Here is a 19,555-nt window from a genome sequence, read left to right as displayed (position 1 = left end):
GGGACATCATTGTGACTTTGTGCTTTAATAAAGTAAAGCCCTTAGAGGCCTTGGTATGTTTCATTTGTCCCTTCATTCTCTCCCTTCCCTGCCCACATCCCAGTCTATTTTGGAGTAACTGAGTAGGAGCTGCCAGAGCAAACCCGGCGCTTGGGTTTATTAAATCAGAATGCTTCATTATATTCATCAGTGGCTCTCAGACTTCGGTATGCCTCAGAATCATGTGGAGGGGCTGGTTAATACTAAATTGCTGGGCCCCCTTTCAGAACTTCTACTTAAGTAAGTCTGGGGTGAGGTCCAAGAATTTGCATTTCTAATAAATGCCCCCGTGATGCTAATAATGCTGATGTGGATGGAGGGACCACTTTGAGAACCACTGGGCTTCATAATAATATGTATTAATGAGAGCAGTTACGTTTTTCCTTCAAAGAATATGGACTGTGTTCCATGGATTCCCTTGTTTTTGCCCTAAATACTAATCACTTTCAAACTTCCAGAGCTGCCTGTCAGTTCTTATGGACTGTTTCAGAAATGAATTCCATATCTGTATTCTTAATTATTTGTACATTTTCATCTTTTTCCCTCAACCTTTTTTCCTCCATACCTAGTGTTTCTATACCCTATGTTCCACTGCACCATGATTCTTTTTTGTGTCTCTTCTGCTAGAGAAGCTGGGCATGTCCATATGCCTAGATAACGAAAGTATCTAGAGAAGTACACATGAAAGTTAATTATTTAACCCCAGAACCAAAATAAAGGAATAGACATTTGGAAATGTCTTTTCTCCCTTTGCATTTGGGATTATATAGTTTTTAACCATAAGGGAGACTGGAACTAATCATATCATATTGAGACTTAGGTAATGAAATTATATCGCTGATTTACTTATTTTTCTCCCATATAAATATCATCTTGTTTTAAATGTCTTCTAAAATGAATGTCTATTAAAAATAAATTTCTTTTTTAAGGCTAGCCCATTGATAAGACAGGTTACATAGTTAATTATGTACATATTTATGTTACTATTTTATGTTATCTTTTGTAAACTTTGCACTTTTTTTTTTTTTTTAAACCAGCTATTTCCCCGAAGGTGTACATGGTTATACGTAATGAACAATTGCTTACTATCAATATCTGGTAAGTCTTCGTTTTTTACGTATCTTAAAATTATTCCTATTTATGTTACTAGCTTTTATTATGCTGGTTATTTTTCTTTACAGGTAAAGCTTCTCAGCTTTATTCCCATAATTTACCAGGGCTTTTTGATTATGCAAGACAAATGCAGAAGTTACCTGTGGCTATTCCAGCACACAAACTTCCTGACAGGATACTGCCAAGGTAACTGTACATTTACTTATGTGTCATCCTTAGGGGTAGTACGTTAATTAATTCTAAATAACAGTTATACTACAGAAATTGAAAAAAGCACTCACTTTGGGTTAGTAGAAATCATTTGTAATGAAAAAACTGTGAGAGGTAATATATTTTCACAAGAACTGGAAGCACCTCTAGAATTTTAAAACTGATGTTTTTCACAAGATTAAAACTAATTTTTTTCTATGATTTGCTAGTAATTTTCCATCCCATACAGTGCTTTTGACATACTGTGTTAATTTTAAATAAAGTGAATTTTTTTCAAAGTACAGTTTCTAAACTTAGAAAATCAAAATGATTTATTAAATCAAGGTTTTCACATTAGAAAACAGTTACTTAGGAATTGAGGGGTTTTGTTTTTCTACTTTCGGGAATATTTCATTTTGCTCTCTCTTCCTTTGGTTATTATCATGTTGTGCCTCATTTGTTGACCAAAAGGTCTTTGGAGTCTAGTATAAATTGTATTTTAAGAAAACATTGTACTGTAGCCATTCTTCCTTTACCATCTCAGTTGGAGAGCAACTAATCTACACCCTTGGCTTTCAAGTACCTTGAAAAGCTGTTATTCTCAATTGCTGAGTTTACAGTAGAGTTAAAATTTGCCCCATTACGCAAAAGATTTTAAACTTAACCTTTTTGATGAAAATCATTTAAAAATTATACTTCTTGCTTTTCTGTCTTCTTAAAAGATTACATTGAGTTTAACTGGATCTTTTCATGATGACTCAGAGTTGCAACTCTGGGCTTGATTTATGATACTTACATTATAATATCTACAACTGGAGTTAGCTATTATCAACCCCAAGAATGGGCTCAGGGAGTTTCTTTCTTTAGATAGTGTTTGTCTTGTCCCTCTTTTTCTCCCAGCTGCTACTTGGTGCTGTTGATTTTCTGTCTTCATATATAGCACATCTCCATCTAGTTGTCTGACTTGATAATCCTAAATTCCTCTGGCCATGGAAACTGACCACCAAGCTTTTAAAGTATATGTAAGGAGGGCATCTGGGTGGCTCAGTCGTTAAGTGTCTGCCTTCAGCTCAGGTCAGGATCCCAGGGTCCTGGGATTGAGTCCTGCATCAAGCTCCCTGCTCATTGGGGAGCCTGCTTCTCCCTAGCCCTGTGCCACTCCCCCTGCTCATACTCTCTCTCTGTCAAATGAAATCTCTAATAAAAATAAAAATATATGTGAGGTACAAGAGCCCTCCAAGGAGTATAAAGCACATAAATTTTAATGTATTCACTTATTTTTATATCATTTTGTCAGAGACATTTGGAGCTTATTTGAGCTTATTTGTAGCTGTGTTCAATTTTTCAAATTTTAACTGAATATATCAGATGTGCAGAAAGTTTCCTAGTATACACATGAGACAGAATTGAATGATGTATTACCTCTTCCTTTAAGGAATTTCCATAGAAGAAGATGCTATCTCTAAGAGTACTTTAGATCTGGGCTGTTATGTCACATAACTTTGTGATAGTCAGTCTTCAGTGTTAGTAACACTCAGCAGTGTTTCCTTCTCACTTTCTCCAGTTTTGTTATCAAGAAATCAGTTGCTGTTAAATCTACTCTCAGTTCTCTCATTTACTGGCTGGAAATCTGAGAACGTTTTTTGCATGATAAAATTTTGTGTGTGTATTAGTACCAGCTCTTCTACTGTAAAGTGAACACAAATTAAACTTCTTTGAGCATCTTGTAATGTCCTGTGGTTCTCATTATAAATCTAGGTACTCACTGTCTGGTACTGTAAAGCTGCTTTAGGAAAGAGTAGGCTTTGGGATCTAGTTAGACTTGATAAATCCTGCCTTGTTCACTTAGTAGGTTTGGGACCTTGAATAAATTATACAACCTCTCATCTGTAAAATGGAACCAGTATACCTATCTTGTAAAGTTGTTTTTAAAATGATATATTATGTATGTATAGTATTTGCCATGGTTTCTGGCACCTGGTCGTGCCAGAGATCTTAGTAAGATCTCTTACTAAGCAGATCTGTTGTCATCATTGTTAGGCAAGGTAATTTGAACAATGTCTGTAATGTAACCTAAAATAGCTTACAATAAATAGACTGAGAGGGACACCTGGGTGGCTCAGTTGGTTGGACGACTGCCTTCGGCTCAGGTCATGATCCTGGAGTCTCGGGATCGAGTCCCGCATCAGGCTCCCAGCTCCGTGGGGAGTCTGCTTCTTTCTCTGACCTTGTCCTCGTTAATGCTCTCTCTCACTGTCTCTCTCTCAAGTAAATAAATAAAACCTTTAAATAAATAAATAAATAAATAAATAGACTGAGAATGTTGGTTCACTTCGGATTCTAGTTAGCTGGGTGCTGGTAAATAAATTTTACTGCCTTATTGCAAAATCATGATTTAAAAGTAAGGTAAGTCTATATAGATCACTGGAGAAAATTATAAAATTTTGATAATATTTCAGTGTGCTGCTCACAGCTGTTCTGAGTAGTTTCATTATTGTTAACCCTCAGTTGTACTTAGTAGTTGATCTTGCATTGACTGCGTAGTATTCTTTACAGTCTTTCAGAACCTTGCAGTCAGTTAATCCTCCTGGGTTTTGACAGATTCAGTAACTTAACCTGTTAAGTAACCTTGGAACCCAGGGGACAATTTCATAAGTGCAGACCGGGAGCATTAAGTTTGTTGCAGTGGAAATCTATCAAGAGTTTGATTCAGATATTTTTAAACCCTAAAAAGCACTTTGGTTCAAGCAGTTTACTTAATTTAAAGGTATGGGGAATTTTTGTTTTGTTTTAAGTTATATGAAATTTCACTGTATGTAAGGGGTATTTTTATAAATATTAATATAATGCATGAATTGGAACATAAAACTCTTCCCAATATTAATGTAGTTGACGGGAACAATAGGTGCTTTAACCCAAAATTTGAATTCAAGGTATTCTAGATCATTATTGTCATTTAGTGCCTCAGTATCTGATGAATTAGTCATTGTTTAGGTACCATAATATTAACCAAATTCTAATTCACACAGATAATGTACTTACAAGTGGTAACATTTTAACAGCTTCTCTTGCAAGCTCAGAATACTTTTTAGTGAAACTGATCCAGAATTATAAAAAAGAAGTAGATTTCTTTTTTTGAAGTTGAATCACTATGAACACTACAGTTAGACTTAGGACACTAGATTAGAATTCTTTCTTCCTAGAATTGCTAACTGTATGACCTTGAGGAAATTATTAAATCTAACCCTCAGATTTCTGTGCTGTGACCTTTCTTGTGGCATTATCAGAGGGACTGACACAGAACATGTGAAATTCATGGCAAACAATAAGGTCTTATTTGTAAATGTTAGCAATAGTTATTAAAGATTTTTATAAATATAAACATCAGCATATAAAACATATTAAAAGCCAAAGTTACAATACCTCAGCATTATATGCTTTGTTATTACTCAGTTGCCAATTGTACGGTGACAGGAACACCCATCAAGATTATTCTGAGCTTGTTTGGAATGGTATTGAACATCCCATGCATGCTTTACTATTTTATTACCAGTAAAGCACAGCTTTGTTTTGTTTTGTTTTAAAGACATGCAGAACAATGACCTCTAATCTGTGGCACATTTACAATTGTAAAAGAAATTTAAATATGTGTACAGAAATGGGGAAGTATAATTTGACATTTGTGTAACTTTACACTAACAGTCTGTTTTATCAACTTTCATTATAAAAGACATTTGAGTTAATGTATATTTTTTTAATTTTAGTTTTAAAAAATAATTTTAAATGAATTTTTCATACTAAGTTTGAATCAGATATTTGCAGAACCCCTAAAGGACCTTTGCCAGAAAATCTATATCCCATTCTTCCTGAGTAGAGAAATAAAAATGTCTAAAAAAAGTTCTTAAAAATTGTTTTAGTGGTAAGACATTTTACATAGCTTCAGCTTATTATATGTGCTAAAAATATATTTCCTCAGTTTATGGCTTATCTTTTTACTTTCTTAATGGTATCTTTTGGTAAACCAAAGTTTATATTCAACAAATTGCCATCTGTAGTTTGTGGTGGTAGGGATCCATCCATGAAAAAGTATCAAAGTTTATTAATATTTTCCTGTTTAATTTGTCCTTTTTGCATTTTTTTAAAGAAATCCCAAGGTCTGTTCTTCTAAATCTAAATATTTTACAGTCTTATTTTTCCATACTTTAATAAATCCTTAATCTACTTGGAGTTGGTTGGAGGAGGGATGAGAAACAGATCAAATGTATTCTTATTTTTAATAGATGACCTAGTAGATTTAACAACTCATCCTTTCTGCACTGATCTGTAATGATACCATTATCATATACTAACTTCACCTACATGTGTTATATATTCATTTTCATTTACATTTAGGAAATTTGCTGTATCAGCAAAAATCCCTGAAACCAAGTGGTGTCAGAAATGTTGTGTTGGTAAGTAAACTATTCCATAACATGTAGCTCTCCTGCTTTGCAGAATAGATAAGAAAACAGTGTGGGGCTCGTTTTTAAATCTAGTATAAAACAGTACTTCTCCAGGCATTCTGCCAGTTATAGTTTATTTTTCCCCCTTAGGTAAAACAAATGTCTTGCCCATTCAGTTTCCATGTAAACTAAACCTAATATAGTACCTTGCACGTAACAGTTGTTTTGCAGATAATTTATTAACTGGATAAATGGAGAAAGTAGGATGACTTTTATTACAGCACTTTATCATACCCTGTTCTCCAGGGGTCCTGCTCCTTATCCACTCACATGCTGCTCTGCTCGGTAATGGCTTAAGAACTGCATTTATTCATTCAGCGTATATTTTTATGCCTTTAATATGTAAAACCCTATGCCTGTGACATGAAAGTTGTAGTTTCCCTGTTCACACACCACGATCCTAAAGTCTTCTTCCTCCCCCATCACAATCAGCTGTTTTATTTGCATGGAGCAAAAGCAAACAAGAGTTGCCTTGCCTTACCTTAAAAACCTCTGAGGCTTTATTACTTGTAAACCTGTATTTTGAGAGTTGAGTAGTAATGTCTTCATGTCGCTAGAACCAAAGCATCACTGCCTCTGAACATTACCACCCAAAGCACCCTTAGTCACCTGTCCCTCAGTGTGCCATAGTCTCTCAGTTTGGCGGCTTCTCCCCAGATGTACTGCGGAGCCTTCCTTCGGGATCTTGCTGCCGCACCTAATCTCCCTGCTGCTGTACGTGAGACATAAAATCTTTCTTCCCACTGCCAGAACCCATAATAACCACCTGTTTCGTCTGTGCATAAGACAAAAGTCCTGCTCATGGTGGAGGAGGTTCCAGCTTTTACTGAAAATGTTTTCGCCCTGCAGTCTAATTGGGAAATTGAACTCCGGCCAGCTGATGTTCGTTTGTGTTCAGAGCATGCGACTGCTGTTGTTAGGACTTTCTGTATGATAAGAGAACTTACATATACTTTTTTGCCTTGACAGTGCGAAATCCTTACACAGGCCATAAGTACCTATGTGGGGCACTTCAGACTAGCATTGTTTTATTAGAATGGGTTGAACCAATGCAGAAATTTATGTTAATTAAGGTAAGCATGAAAAGCAACCTCAGTCATTCTTAGTATAAAAGCTTCATTAAGTTAATTTTCCTATTCTTTCAAAAAAAAAAACATTTTTTTCTTTTTTCCCCGTTTCTTCTCAAGCTAATTTCATGACTTTGTTTTGTGTGGCAGGGTAGTGAAAAGCTGCCTGACTGTAAGGAAATCAGTTGGCCAAATAGAACTTTTAGAAGAGACTAGAGAAATAGTTCAGGGAAATGGCAGTAGGAGTGAGAAATAGCCTCTCACAGACAGTCTTGTGTCCAGAACAGGGGTGTGTGAAGAAGCAGTGGGGTGTTGTTTGAATATATTCTCTGGTTGACCCACTCCATCACGGAGGTTGGCATTTGGCCTAAGAGGACTAGGGATAACCATAGAGAGAGGGAACTTATTTACTTGAATTCTGTGCTTAACTGTTAATTTGCCCAGGCCTTCCCATGTGTGGATTATTTTGGGGGATGGGTTTCATGCCTAAGTTTCTCTAGAATCTTTAATGAATATTCTTTAAAATATTTAATATTACTCAGCTGTAACTTAAAATTGGAGGAAAAACTAATAAAATGGTTCACTCACACCAGGGAAATACCAAATAGATTTTTTAAAGCTGATTTCTTTGCTATTTAATATAAATTAAGTAGTCTTATTTCCTGAGCATTTGAGATGTCCCTGGAACTTGGGGTCAGAATATAACTGGAGTGGATTCTTCCTAAATTTTACAGTACAGCATTAAGGTATTTAAAGTATTGGATTCCTGTTATTTAAATTTCTATAAGTGATTAAGGAATCTGGTTTTAATTTCATACCACTATTTATTAACCTCAACATTAAGTAGGGCTAAAGAAATGGAAAAATAGCTTCAAGAGATTTGAACCCATTGAGGTGCTATTGCCACAAATCACTGAAACAAAAATTGTTTAAATCAAAAGCTGAAGGGGAAAAGTAAGTAACCGTATAAACTGTCTAAAGCAGAGCTTCTGGATACAGCCCATTTATGGCAAAAAACTGTTTTGTTCTTAGCTCCTCTTTGTTCTTGCCTATTTGACAAAAGCACACCTTCTCCTAGATGGGAGTGGTCAAGTGCACACCATTTGATATTTCTGCAAACCTTCCCTTCCCTGTCTTCTTCCTACCATTCCCCCTTTAGTCTATTTTAGATATATCCTCTCTATTCCTTTCATTCCTAACCTCTGTCAGAATGAAAAATAGTTTCATTAGATCAGTGTTCAGAGATACAGTCTGATTAAACCTAAGGATGAATGAATTTTTTGTGTCACCTGATATGTTATACCACTTATCCCAACATAATGGAAGACCATTCTCCCTGTTAAAGGGATTTTAGGTATGAAGAATATGCAGGAGAAAATATATACTTAGAAGACATGGGGAGCATAAAAATTACCCATCCACATCTTCTCTTTTCCATGACTTCTGTAGTCCAGGGGAGCCTGGCTCTGACTAATTTAATGAGGCCTGTTGCTAGTGTTCTAAGATACTATAAGTAACTTAAAATACAGTCTCCCTCAAGACTTCCCACCTTCCCATTTTTCTTAAACTCCCTGAGCTCTCTGTAGGCTCTTACCCTGAATCTCAACCCAATTCTCCTTCTCCTGTCTCTCTCAAGATATTGTGGGTATTTTGTTTCTGTATTTGACTTTATTGTGACTAGTGTTTATGATGTTTCTATTCTACAGTCTTAAAAGATGTGTTCAAAAACATTTTTATCCTTTCTGTAGTCTTCCTTCCTCTTAATGACATTTTTGACAGTTTTTGCTTCATTAGACTACATTTTCATCAAAAGTAAAAGTTAGAAATTAAAGACCTTGCCAATAAACAATTATGTATTTATTCCAAACCAAGCAAAACTACAGAGACAAAAATAAGATGTAGTTACTGGCCTCAAGGACCAACACCATCAGTAATTGGATTTAGAGCTCTTAGACAGAAGTTCTCTTCTATTAATGACTTAACAATACTTAATAGAAGCTAAATAGAATTATTCACAATCTCTTGGTTTTCTTATTTGCTGACAAAAAAAGTTAAACAGAGGCATTTTTTCCTGCTTTACTGCTCTTAATCACATTTCAAAGAGAATTATTTTGAATACTTTGCCTTATTAAAAATCTGACTGATGTTAGGCAAAGCCTATTCCCCAGGTAATGAAAGAGCTTCTAGAGAGGGGGTTTGATGAGACGTGTCTATAGCCATGGGGTGGAGGTCGTCTGGCAGCCCCAGGAAAGGAGGGGATGTGGATGGGAGCAGCAGGTGCACAGAGAGCTTTACCTTCTAGGTGCAAGGACCACATTGTATTTTCTAACACTCCGAGAGTAGTAGCCATGGTAGCCCCAATTCACCTGTTTCTTTGCTCCAGACTTCATTATCTTTAGAATTTACAAGTTGCTAGGTGAGAGAATAAATTCAGTAGCTTTGTTAAATACTAATAATACTAACCTTTTGGGAAATAAAATGAAAATACAGCCCATTTATAAGAGAAACAGAAATATAAATATATTAACAATGGGCTTATTAAAGTGTGTGTAAGACTTGATATTTTTTGGAAAAACAACTTTATTGTGAAGCACCTCAGAACTCCCCATGATCCCCCCCCCACCAAGTCAGCTCCCTTACTTTCCATTTTTACTGTATAAGCACACTCCCCTAAACATTACCTGATTTTTCAACAGCGTGTAAGTGGAATCGTAAAGTATGTATTCATTCGTATCTGGCATCATGTTTGTGTCGTTGGGATACAGCTGTAGTCATTCGTTTCATTTTCATTGCTCTAAGTTCCCGTTGTGTGAAATGCTGAATATGGTGTCATTTTATCTGTCTACTGTTGATGGGCATTTGGGTTACTTCCACTTTTTTGTTATTTGAACAAAACTGCTGTGAACATTTTTGAATATGCCTTCTATCCACATGCACACTTTTACTGTCCAGAACATATAACCAGAGCATTATTGCAGGGCCCAGAGGAATGCGTATCTTCAACAGAAACAGATAACGTAGTTAACCTGTGTGGCTGCACCGTGTAGTTCATGCTTTAATCACCTTGTGAGTGTTGGGTTCATGGTCAAAGGAGCGAGACTGATACAAAGCGAAGGTCAAGCAAAGCTTTATTTTGTGCCAAGCATTGAGAATCAAACTGACCGGCCAGGGCCATCCCTTGCAAAGAGGTGAACCCTCTCTTTTTTACAGACTAGCTTTTAAGGGCAAAGGCCATGTGGTTGGGCCTGGCCATGCACAGGTGACCAATGAGATTGTAACACAGAGAAAGCTGCCAGTCCTGCTAGGTCACACATAAGTGACCAGTTGAGTTACAATTTACCCTATAGTAGATATTTGAGCTAGCCTATCACCTTGGTCAGAATTGGCACCCATACTCCTTGGTAGCTAGGGAGACCATATGCGCCCCCACTGATTGGATACCTCCACCGGCCTGACCCACCCTTGTATTTGGGCTTTGTTACCCGGGACTGGTTTCCAGGACTTTTTTTTAAGTAAGTTCCCTGAAGGGGGAAGGATGGAGCTGCTCTGGCTAAATAGGCCCTTACAGTGAGCATTCGTCTGCTCCTCTCCTGGTAACACTTGTTATTGTCAGTCATTTCATTTTAGTCATTCGGGTGGATAGTGTCTCTTGTAGTTTAATTTCCTGATCACTGATGATGTTAATGGTCTCCATCTATTTTTCTAAACTTACAAAATATGAACTTTAGTCCTCTCGTAGCAATATAAAATAATTAAAAATAATTTCGAAGCTATGCAAAATTAAAATTGTTTACATTGTTTACATTGTAACAATTTGTGAATAGTCACTTGAGCTATAAGGCTAAATTTCTCTTATTTGTGGTTTTTTTCTGTCCACTTACAAGAGGAATGTTGCTTGCTAATTAGCATTTCAATGCTCTTACTCATGTTTGCTTGGTTGGATAAGAAGATGGAGAATAACAGGCACATCGGAGTGGATGACAGGAGGCTCTGCCACAAAGGGGTGGGCAATGCTAGGCCAGTCACCAAATTTCTGGGTCTCTGTTTCCACCTCTGAAAAGTGAGGGTTGAACAGATGATTTCTAAGTTCCGTTCCAGCCCTAATGTCCCCAAATTATGTGATTTTTGACTTAAAAAAGATTTACGGTGCTAATTTTTCTGCATATCCAAAGTTTCTGTGACAAGAAGCAATCTTTTTAGGAGAGAGTTATGTTCTGTGTTTTCATAGAGCTAAAAATTCTTAATGGTGTTCTCATGAAATTACTTGATTTTTATTTTCCTTTGTTTAAGATACTTTCATTTCTCTCTCCAGCACATAGATTTTCCCATACCGTGTCCACTTAGAATGTTTGAGATGCTGGTAGTCCCGGAGCAGGAGTACCCTTTAGTCTGTGTTGGTGTCAGTAGGGGGAGAGACTTCAACCAAGTGGTTCGATTTGAAACAGTCAATCCAAACTCTACCTCTTCGTGGTTTACAGAATCAGGTTTGTGATTTTTACTGAATTACTAAGGCCAATATATTTGATTTTATAAGTAATAAATTTATCATATCTCTTATTAGGCAAAAACAGTGCATAAAAATCCAATCTAGGATAACTTATTAAACTGGAAAAAGAGAAGATGGCTTGCTTTAAAATAGTGAATTTGTTTGAAGCATTTGAAACATCAGGTGTTCCCCCAACCTGAGTGTGCTTCGGAATCACCCAGAGGCTTGCTGGCCCCCACTGCCAGAGCCCTTCATTCCCTAGCTCTGGAGTGGGGCCCATGGATTTTCATTTCTATGTGTTCCCAGGTAGCACTGATGGTGTTGATACAGCAGCCACACTTTGAGAACTACACATAGACACATATGTCCAGGCCTAGAAATGTTGATTGAAATAAAAGGAAAAACTGCATTGAGTATAGTTTATTTTCCATTATACTCCTCTGTAATTGATACACGGGTACTGTGTAATAACGTTAATAAATGTTTATTGATTTGTAACTAGGATATAAATTATAACTAAACAGCGATTTCTGAAATATTAGAGGGTATTTGAAAATAATTCTTTTATATAAGTTGTTTCCTTAAATTTTGATCTGTGTTGTCCAGTTCCATAGTAGATCTTTCCTTCATAGTATCTTAGGAAATAATTCCAATTAATGAGCTTTTTACAGAAATTTGTTGATAGTTGATCAACCTTCAATTTTGTTGTTGTAGTCAGTACATTAATAAAACCTGTGTTTCATGGTAAATAAATCTTGATTGAACTTTTACACTTTAAAAAAAAGTGACCTGAACAATCTTTTTTTCTTATGTTTAAAGCTCTGTGTTTATTACGGAGCTCTTTTTGATGTTTTTCCCTTAAAAATAACATTGTACAATGTTTTGCTATAAAATAGTGGCTGTTTTAGAAGGCACTTTTTATATATTTAGAGAATTGGGGGGAGGAGCAAGGGGCAAGAGGGCCGGGGGAAGTTAGGGAAAATCTTAACTGGGCGCTGTGTGCAGTGCAGAGCCTGACACAGGGCTCAATCTCATGACCTGAGATCATGGCCTGAGCCAAAATCAAGAGTCACACTTAACTGACCGAGCCACCTAGGTGCCCCTAAAAGGCAGTTTTTAAAGGTTTTGCAGAGGCCTTTTGTCAGAGTCTTTGAATTCTTAGGGAAATATTAAGAAGCCAGTTTGGCAATAAATACTGATTTTTCAGGAGTTTTTTGGAAGCCTGAGTGTTCACAGAAGGAAAGAAACTAAGTGTTGAGGCTTTTTTGGCAGTGAAAAAAAATGACAAACATTCACAAAAACCTAGAAACAATTACACAACTTACTGAAGCCCAGGACAGTTGAAAGACCTTTCCTTTAAGGATACATTGTTGAAGGGAAACATGGTTGGCCCCTGGCAACATACGTGGCTTCTGTAGCTCCCCCAAATTGTACTGCATTCTCCCTTAGACACCCATTTTCCCTCTCAGACAGCGGGTGCACTCCTGCTTTCCTGATCTCTTCTTCCCTATTTAACAGGAAGGCATTGTTGGGGGACTGGTACTTAAGTGTTAGTGAGTTTCAGTTAATGAATTTTTCCTGAGCATCTTAATTTTAAATCCTTTTCTACTAATTGTTAAATGAAGGGTGTAATCTCTGTGCAAAAGAATTTTGTACAGCTGTGGGTACCTTCCTTCTTTGGAACTTTTTATTTCATTCTCTTAACGTAAGGAAACCCCTTTATTAGAGGTTAAAAATGATAAGTATAACTCATCTCTGGTTTTGAGATGAGGCAATAAAAATTGAGAGAGAAAGTATAGTTAGACTTCAGAATCATATTAAATTCGAAGCCAGGGGTTTCCTAAACTCTGCTGCAGTTAGAATCTACCTTTGGAAGCTTTTAAAACTTTCTGATGCCTCAAGTCATACACACCTCCAATTAAATAGCAAAATCTAGAGGTGGCAGGTAGGCATTGGTACTTTTTATTAAAGATCTCTAGATAATTCCAGTGTTTGGTAACTAAGTGATAAAAGCAGTTAGTAAAAATTTATTATACTGACTTTCTCCATGGTAATACTACACTGGCTTCCTGAACTGAAGTGGATTATATATATATGTTCAGACTGTCAATTTTCACAATGTGTATAAGAGCTACAACAATCGGATTTGCAGGAGGCCTATTCCATGTTCTTTCAGCCCTGGTTGGTTACAGAAGTACCAGGTCTAAAACACATTTGAATGTCTGAAATACAGCAGTCCTTGCTGGGATGGCCTAAGACTAAACACTATGGGAAATAGAAAATGGTAGACTATAGATTATCAGACTCCTTCTGCAAGGCCAGAAACAAAGGCCTATGGCTCAGCAATTTCAGTTTTGATGTTCATATGAAGTTTGGGATATCCTACTTTTCACTTCATGGCAAATCACTTAAATATTCTCAGTTTGTAAGAACTTGGATAAATCATTATAATAATAATGCCTCTTTGCATTTTGGTAATACTTCACACTTCTCAAAATACTTCAGTTTTAATTCATTTGTACTTGAAATAATTTAATTCTCATTCATTCACTCAATAAGTATTGCACGTGGTACTAGGCACTTCCATATAGTGATGTGCAAATCCTAGTTCCTGGCCTTCTGAGCGTAAAAGCAAAAATCATTCATAACCATAATGTGGAAGATTAGACTCCTGATTTCACATAGTAATGGAAATAATGACATCACCGGTAGGAAGGACAACAGTTAAAACGGTCAGCCCTCCACCAAGTGCTCACTTCGTTTAGCACCGCATTGGAGTTTAGACCCGAGCAGATTTCTCAACCGCTGCACATGTATAACTAAAAATTTAAATCCATTTCCAATTCAGTGATACTCAGAATTCTTGTTTTTACATCTCTGTGCTTTCAGTGTTACTTTATGTATAAGTTCATTGAGTTTGTTTGTGTTACAGATAGCCCACAGACAAGCGTTACTCATGTTACCCAGCTGGAGAGAGATACCATTCTTGTATGCTTGGACTGTAAGTTTTTATTTATGAGCATCTTATTTTAATATGTATTTTTAAGCTTAGTTTCTGAGTGACTCTTCCCCCTTCCACCTTCTTTAGGTTGTATAAAAATAGTAAATCTTCAAGGAAGATTAAAATCTAGCAGAAAATTATCATCTGAACTCACCTTTGATTTCCAGATTGAGTCAATAGGTAAGTGAAAGTTTTGTATTTCTTGTCTGATTACAGCAAGAGCTGCTTAAAGTAACTTACCTGATAATTATTTGAAATTATAGAAAGATATTACTAAGGACACATGTTTTTTAAAATACAGGATATAATGAATATGAGGTCAGTGGCAGTCTTCACTTTATACATTCTGTGAAATAGTTTAATAACTGATATAATCTATAGTTAATGGTACCCACCTTAGAGATTTGACATTTCTTTCTTTCTTTCTTTCTTTTTAAAGATTTTATTTACTTATTTGACAGACAGATCACAAGTAGGCAGAGAGGCAAGCAGAGCGAGGAAGGGAAGCAGGCTCCCCGCTGAGTAGAGAGGCTGATGCAGGGCTCAATTTCAGGACCCTGAGATCATGACCTGAGCCAAAGACGGAGGCTTTAACCCACTGAGCCACCCAGGTGCCCTGAGATCTGACATTTCAAAAGAAATAAATAAATCTTATTTTTCATAACACAATTATGAATTCCCATTTCCTCCCTATAAGTACTTTAAAATTTAGGACTTACAGTACTCTCTTGTATTTTTGCTATTGTATCTGCTGATGGGAGCATTTTAGGCATCTCCATAAGGAGATCATGGAATCTCTCTGGCATTCTCACATTTTGTTTGACTAAAGTATTTTCTAAAAAAGGATTTCATACAGAATCAGTATTCTAAAATGATTAGATTCCAGAAGAATTAGGTTAAGAATAATCATATATTTGATCGTGCTGAGAAAATGAATGAGAGCTAATTCAGTATTTAACTGGACACAGTTTTTTTGATCTTCATTATCAGGGAAAGATACTTGCACCTATATACGTTGGTTGAGGGTAGGGCCAAGGGCAGATAGTTCATTTGTTTTAATCCTGGATCTGTTTTTACTCTCTCCACCAATTAGAATGTCTCTCTGCCAGCAAGCAAATGCTGATGGTAATAATGAGGGAAATCTCTTCAAGATGTTAGAAAGGAATCCATGCTTAAAAACACATAGCCAGGGCCAAAAAGCAAGACAAAGAACAGAAACTCTAAGCAGTATGCAGGCCTGAAGCCAACAGACATGCTGGGCTCCTGATGATAAAGAAGACTAAAAGTATCCCACAGGATATGGGAACCAGATTCCTTGCTTTAAGTGCCTAGTAACCAAGACTCTCCCCACTAAGGCCTAATGGCTTTATAGGAGATTTTTATCTGCCCTTGAAAAAAAGAGAGGTTCCCTATCCTGTACGGACTATTTCAGATTATTGAACAAATTAGTGTTTAACACTGATACTAAAATCAAGCAAGATGAGTACAGAAAACAAAATTATCCAGTCTCATGAAAACAGATTTTGAAAAAATATAAACGAAGTACTAGCAATTAGAATTCCACATCATCAAATAATAGACTTTATCTCAGGAAAGCAAGGATGGTTCATTCAGCATCAGAAAATTTGTTTATGTAATATAGCACATTACATTTCAGAAAAAGGTCACATAATTTTTCAGTAAATACACAACACAGAAAGAATCCAAGTTATTCATGATTTAAGAAAAAAACCCCAGCTTCTTAGAAAATTAGAAATAGAAGGAAATCTTCTTCATCTAGCAAAGGTTATTAAAAAATATACATACTTCAGTGGTCAAACTCTCCCATTAAAGTCAAGAACAAGATAAGAATACCTGCTGTTCTCACATTTCAACATCATCTTATAAGAAAAGACAAGATAAGAAAAGGAAACTAAGAGAATTAGAAAAAAGTAAAAGATCCTTTTTTGCCAAAAGTACAATTATCTACATAGAAAGTATAGCTCTCTAAGTAAACTACTGAACCAATAGGAGAATTTGGAGTTGCTGGATGTGACTAATACAAATGAATAGCTTTTTAGTGTGCCAGAAATTAAGAAATTTTTGATAGGAAAAAAGATCTCATTGACAATGGCAATAAAATATGTGGAAATAAATGTAATCCAAACATGTTTAAAACCATTATCTAGGAAATTCTAAATTATTGTTTAAAAACATAAAAGAACAAATGAAGAACCATACCGTGTCCATGGGTAGACGGACTACGAGAAAGGTTTCAGTTCTTTATAAGTTAAACCACACAGATGTTCTGTGCCACTTGATAAACTTATCTGAAAATTTAATGGAAGAACTAAATGCCAAGAATAATAAAATAAATAGTAAAATAAGTAAATAAAAATAAATAAATACTTCAGTACTCCTCAGTATTGAAACTTTGGCAAAGCCATAATGATTAAGACAGTGTGAGATCAACACAGAGTTAAGTAAATAGAGCAGTGGCACTAGAAGAGAAGGCTCAGAAATGCGCCTACACGTAAACAGAAATTCACAGTGTGATGTGTCAGTGGAAAACGGTAGACTTTCAGCAAATGATGCTGGTACAATTGGTTATCTGCAGGAAACAAAATTGAATGTTTTCCTCACTGGATACGCACAACAATGTGTGTTTAAATATGTAAATATTAAAAACAAAACTAATATTTTTATTAAGTACATATGCCTGTCTCCCATTCATTCTTTTTCTAGAATTAGAAAATTTTGCACCTGTATTCAAAAAGAGGCACAGAGTGTTTATTATAGATGGTAATAACAAAAAACTAGAAACAACTTAAATGTTCATCAGATCACATGTATGAAAGTTGGAAACATTTAGTATAAAGTTTGATATTGTGTAGTAGTAATAAAAACAGGCATGAGAATGACAGACCCTAAATTTATAATAGTAGTTACGTCAGGGAGGAAGGAAGGACTGGAATGGGATTACAGGGGGTTGTAAATGGATGCCAGCTGTATTTGGTTTTATTTAAAACAAAAGGCAAATATGGTAAAATGTTAAGATTTGATAGTTATGTGGTGGATACATAGGTTTCTGTGCTATTTTCATATTGTTAAAATACCTTATTTCAAATATTTCCATTTTATCAAAATAAAAATTTTAATGAACAAAACAATATTTTTGAAGAACTTTCTTTTTTCTTGCCTAAAAGATGAATAAAGCCTGTCTGGTATATGTATGTTTTAAATTTCAAAAGTAAAGATGCCATGTAAATATGGAATAGCTGACATTAGTTATTAAATGAAGTATTACTATGCAAGATAGAGGGACAAAATGATGCTTATTGGTTGAACTTTTGTACTATTAACAGTAACTGAGCTGTTCTTGCCTGCTAGTTTGCCTACAAGACAGTGTGCTAGCTTTCTGGAAACACGGAATGCAAGGTAGAAGTTTTAGATCTAATGAGGTAAGTAATCTTTTAAATACTGTGTATATTAGGGTTGCCTGGTTGCTTAGTTGGTTAAGCCTTTGACTTCCGCTCAGGTCGTGATCTCAGGGTCCTGGGATCGAGCCCCACTTCCTGCTCCCTGCTCAGCAGGGAGTCTGCTTTTCCCTCTGCCCATCCACCTGCTGCAGCTCATGGTCTCTCTGTCTCTTTCTCAAATAAATAAATTAAAAACATCACTTAGAACAACAGCATAGATGCTGATTCTTTTTGTTTTGAGGCACCTTTCTACTTTGTATTTCAGAAATAATGACCAGAGTGGGCTTATAGGTAAAGGATTGCACATTACTTTTCAGCCACTATGTCTCCTGTTTCTCTTAGCCTGATTCACTTGACATTTGTAAGATTCTTTCCCCCCACCCCTTTTAATAATAGACACCTTGGTAAAGACATGCCAATTGTATATTCTGATTGGTTTAAGATTTTATTTATTTATTCATTCATTCATCATTTTTTTTTTTTTAATTTTAGAAAAAGAAAGCATGAGAAGGAGAGGGACAAAAGGAGAGACAATCCCCAGCAGACTCTGAGTTGAGTGCAAAACCCAACACAGGGCTTGATCTCATGACCCTGAGATCATGTCTTGAGCTGAAACCAAGAGTCAGGTTCTGACTGAGCCACCCAGGCACCCTGCCCCGTTTCTTCCTACCTTAATTTAACTTCAGGAACAGTTTAACTCCCAGCTCCCAAGTCCTAGGACATATTCAGTTCTGCTCAGCATTTCCACCAGAAAGTGCTGAGCTTACAAAATGTGAGCAAGATGTGGTACTTTCCCCCAGGAATATCATAGGCAAGTGAAATCATCAGAAATCCTCCCTGGGGCGCCTGGGTGGCTCAGTGGGTTAAGCCGCTGCCTTCGGCTCAGGTCATGATCTCAGGGTCCTGGGATCGAGTCCCGCATCGGGCTCTCTGCTCAGCAGGGAGCCTGCTTCCTCCTCTCTCTGCCTGCCTCTCTGCTTACTTGTAATTTCTCTCTGAAAAAAAAAAAAAAAAAATCTTAAAAAAAAAAAAAAAAAAAAAAAAAAAAAAAGAAATCCTCCCTGGACCCCCAAAACCAATCCTCACTTGAGCAGGAAAGGGAAAGGAGAACCTTAAGTGCCTCAAGCAAAAAGTAGCTCATTTGTGTCCTAACCTGTCATTCTAAGCTCAGAGTATTTCTTCTAAGCACATGGACATTTTAATAGCAGAGTGACCATGAGCATGAGTTCCAGAGTTGAAACACTGGGTTCAGGTCTCCACCCTGCTGTTTTGTAACCGTAGCCATGGCATATCACTTAACTTCTCTTTGCCTTTACTTCCTATTTATGAATTGAGGATAACAAAATGGTACTTACTTCATTAGTTATTAAGATTAATTGAAAGAAAGTATATAATGTGCTTGGCATAATGCCCGGCTTATAGTAGGTATTCAGGAAAAGAGGGGCACATTGGTGGCCAGTCAGTAGAGCATGCATGTGACTTTGACCATAGGGTTGTAAGTTGGGTTGTAGAGACTACTTAAAAATAAAATCTTTGAAGAAAAGAAACTTCGTAGCTAATAGGTTTCTAGTAGTTATTCCCACAAGAGGGCTTCTCAGGAATATGTTTTAAAATCACCTGGGGGAATTGAGCAGGGAGATAAAAACAGTCTAATAAACACTAGGCAGAGAAAGAAAGACACCGTAGGCAGGATACCAGAA

The 19,555-nt window shown here is 36.3% G+C and overlaps 1 protein-coding gene across 8 annotated transcripts in view; it reads left to right on the top strand.

Moving 5' to 3' along the window:
- MAP4K3 (mitogen-activated protein kinase kinase kinase kinase 3) overlaps positions 1-19,555 on the top strand; it is a 198,171-nt gene that overhangs the window by 174,769 nt on the left and 3,847 nt on the right. For 6 of the 8 annotated variants that reach the window (XM_059405517.1, XM_059405514.1, XM_059405512.1 and 3 more), the window contains 8 exons: positions 1,077-1,137; positions 1,221-1,338; positions 5,734-5,792; positions 6,813-6,916; positions 11,223-11,394; positions 14,329-14,397; positions 14,485-14,577; positions 17,767-17,837. In XM_059405517.1, the coding sequence (XP_059261500.1) occupies positions 1,077-1,137; positions 1,221-1,338; positions 5,734-5,792; positions 6,813-6,916; positions 11,223-11,394; positions 14,329-14,397; positions 14,485-14,577; positions 17,767-17,837 (747 nt within the window). Of the gene's footprint in view, positions 1-1,076; positions 1,138-1,220; positions 1,339-5,733; positions 5,793-6,812; positions 6,917-11,222; positions 11,395-14,328; positions 14,398-14,484; positions 14,578-17,741; positions 17,838-18,347; positions 18,407-19,555 lie in introns of those variants that run through there. The other 2 variants (XR_009405292.1, XM_059405516.1) reach the window with 2 other exon arrangements.

This window comes from Mustela nigripes, chromosome 7 (genome assembly GCF_022355385.1).
Source record: "Mustela nigripes isolate SB6536 chromosome 7, MUSNIG.SB6536, whole genome shotgun sequence".
Classification (NCBI taxonomy): domain Eukaryota; kingdom Metazoa; phylum Chordata; class Mammalia; order Carnivora; family Mustelidae; genus Mustela; species Mustela nigripes.
This window is presented reverse-complemented; position numbering and strand designations above follow the sequence as displayed.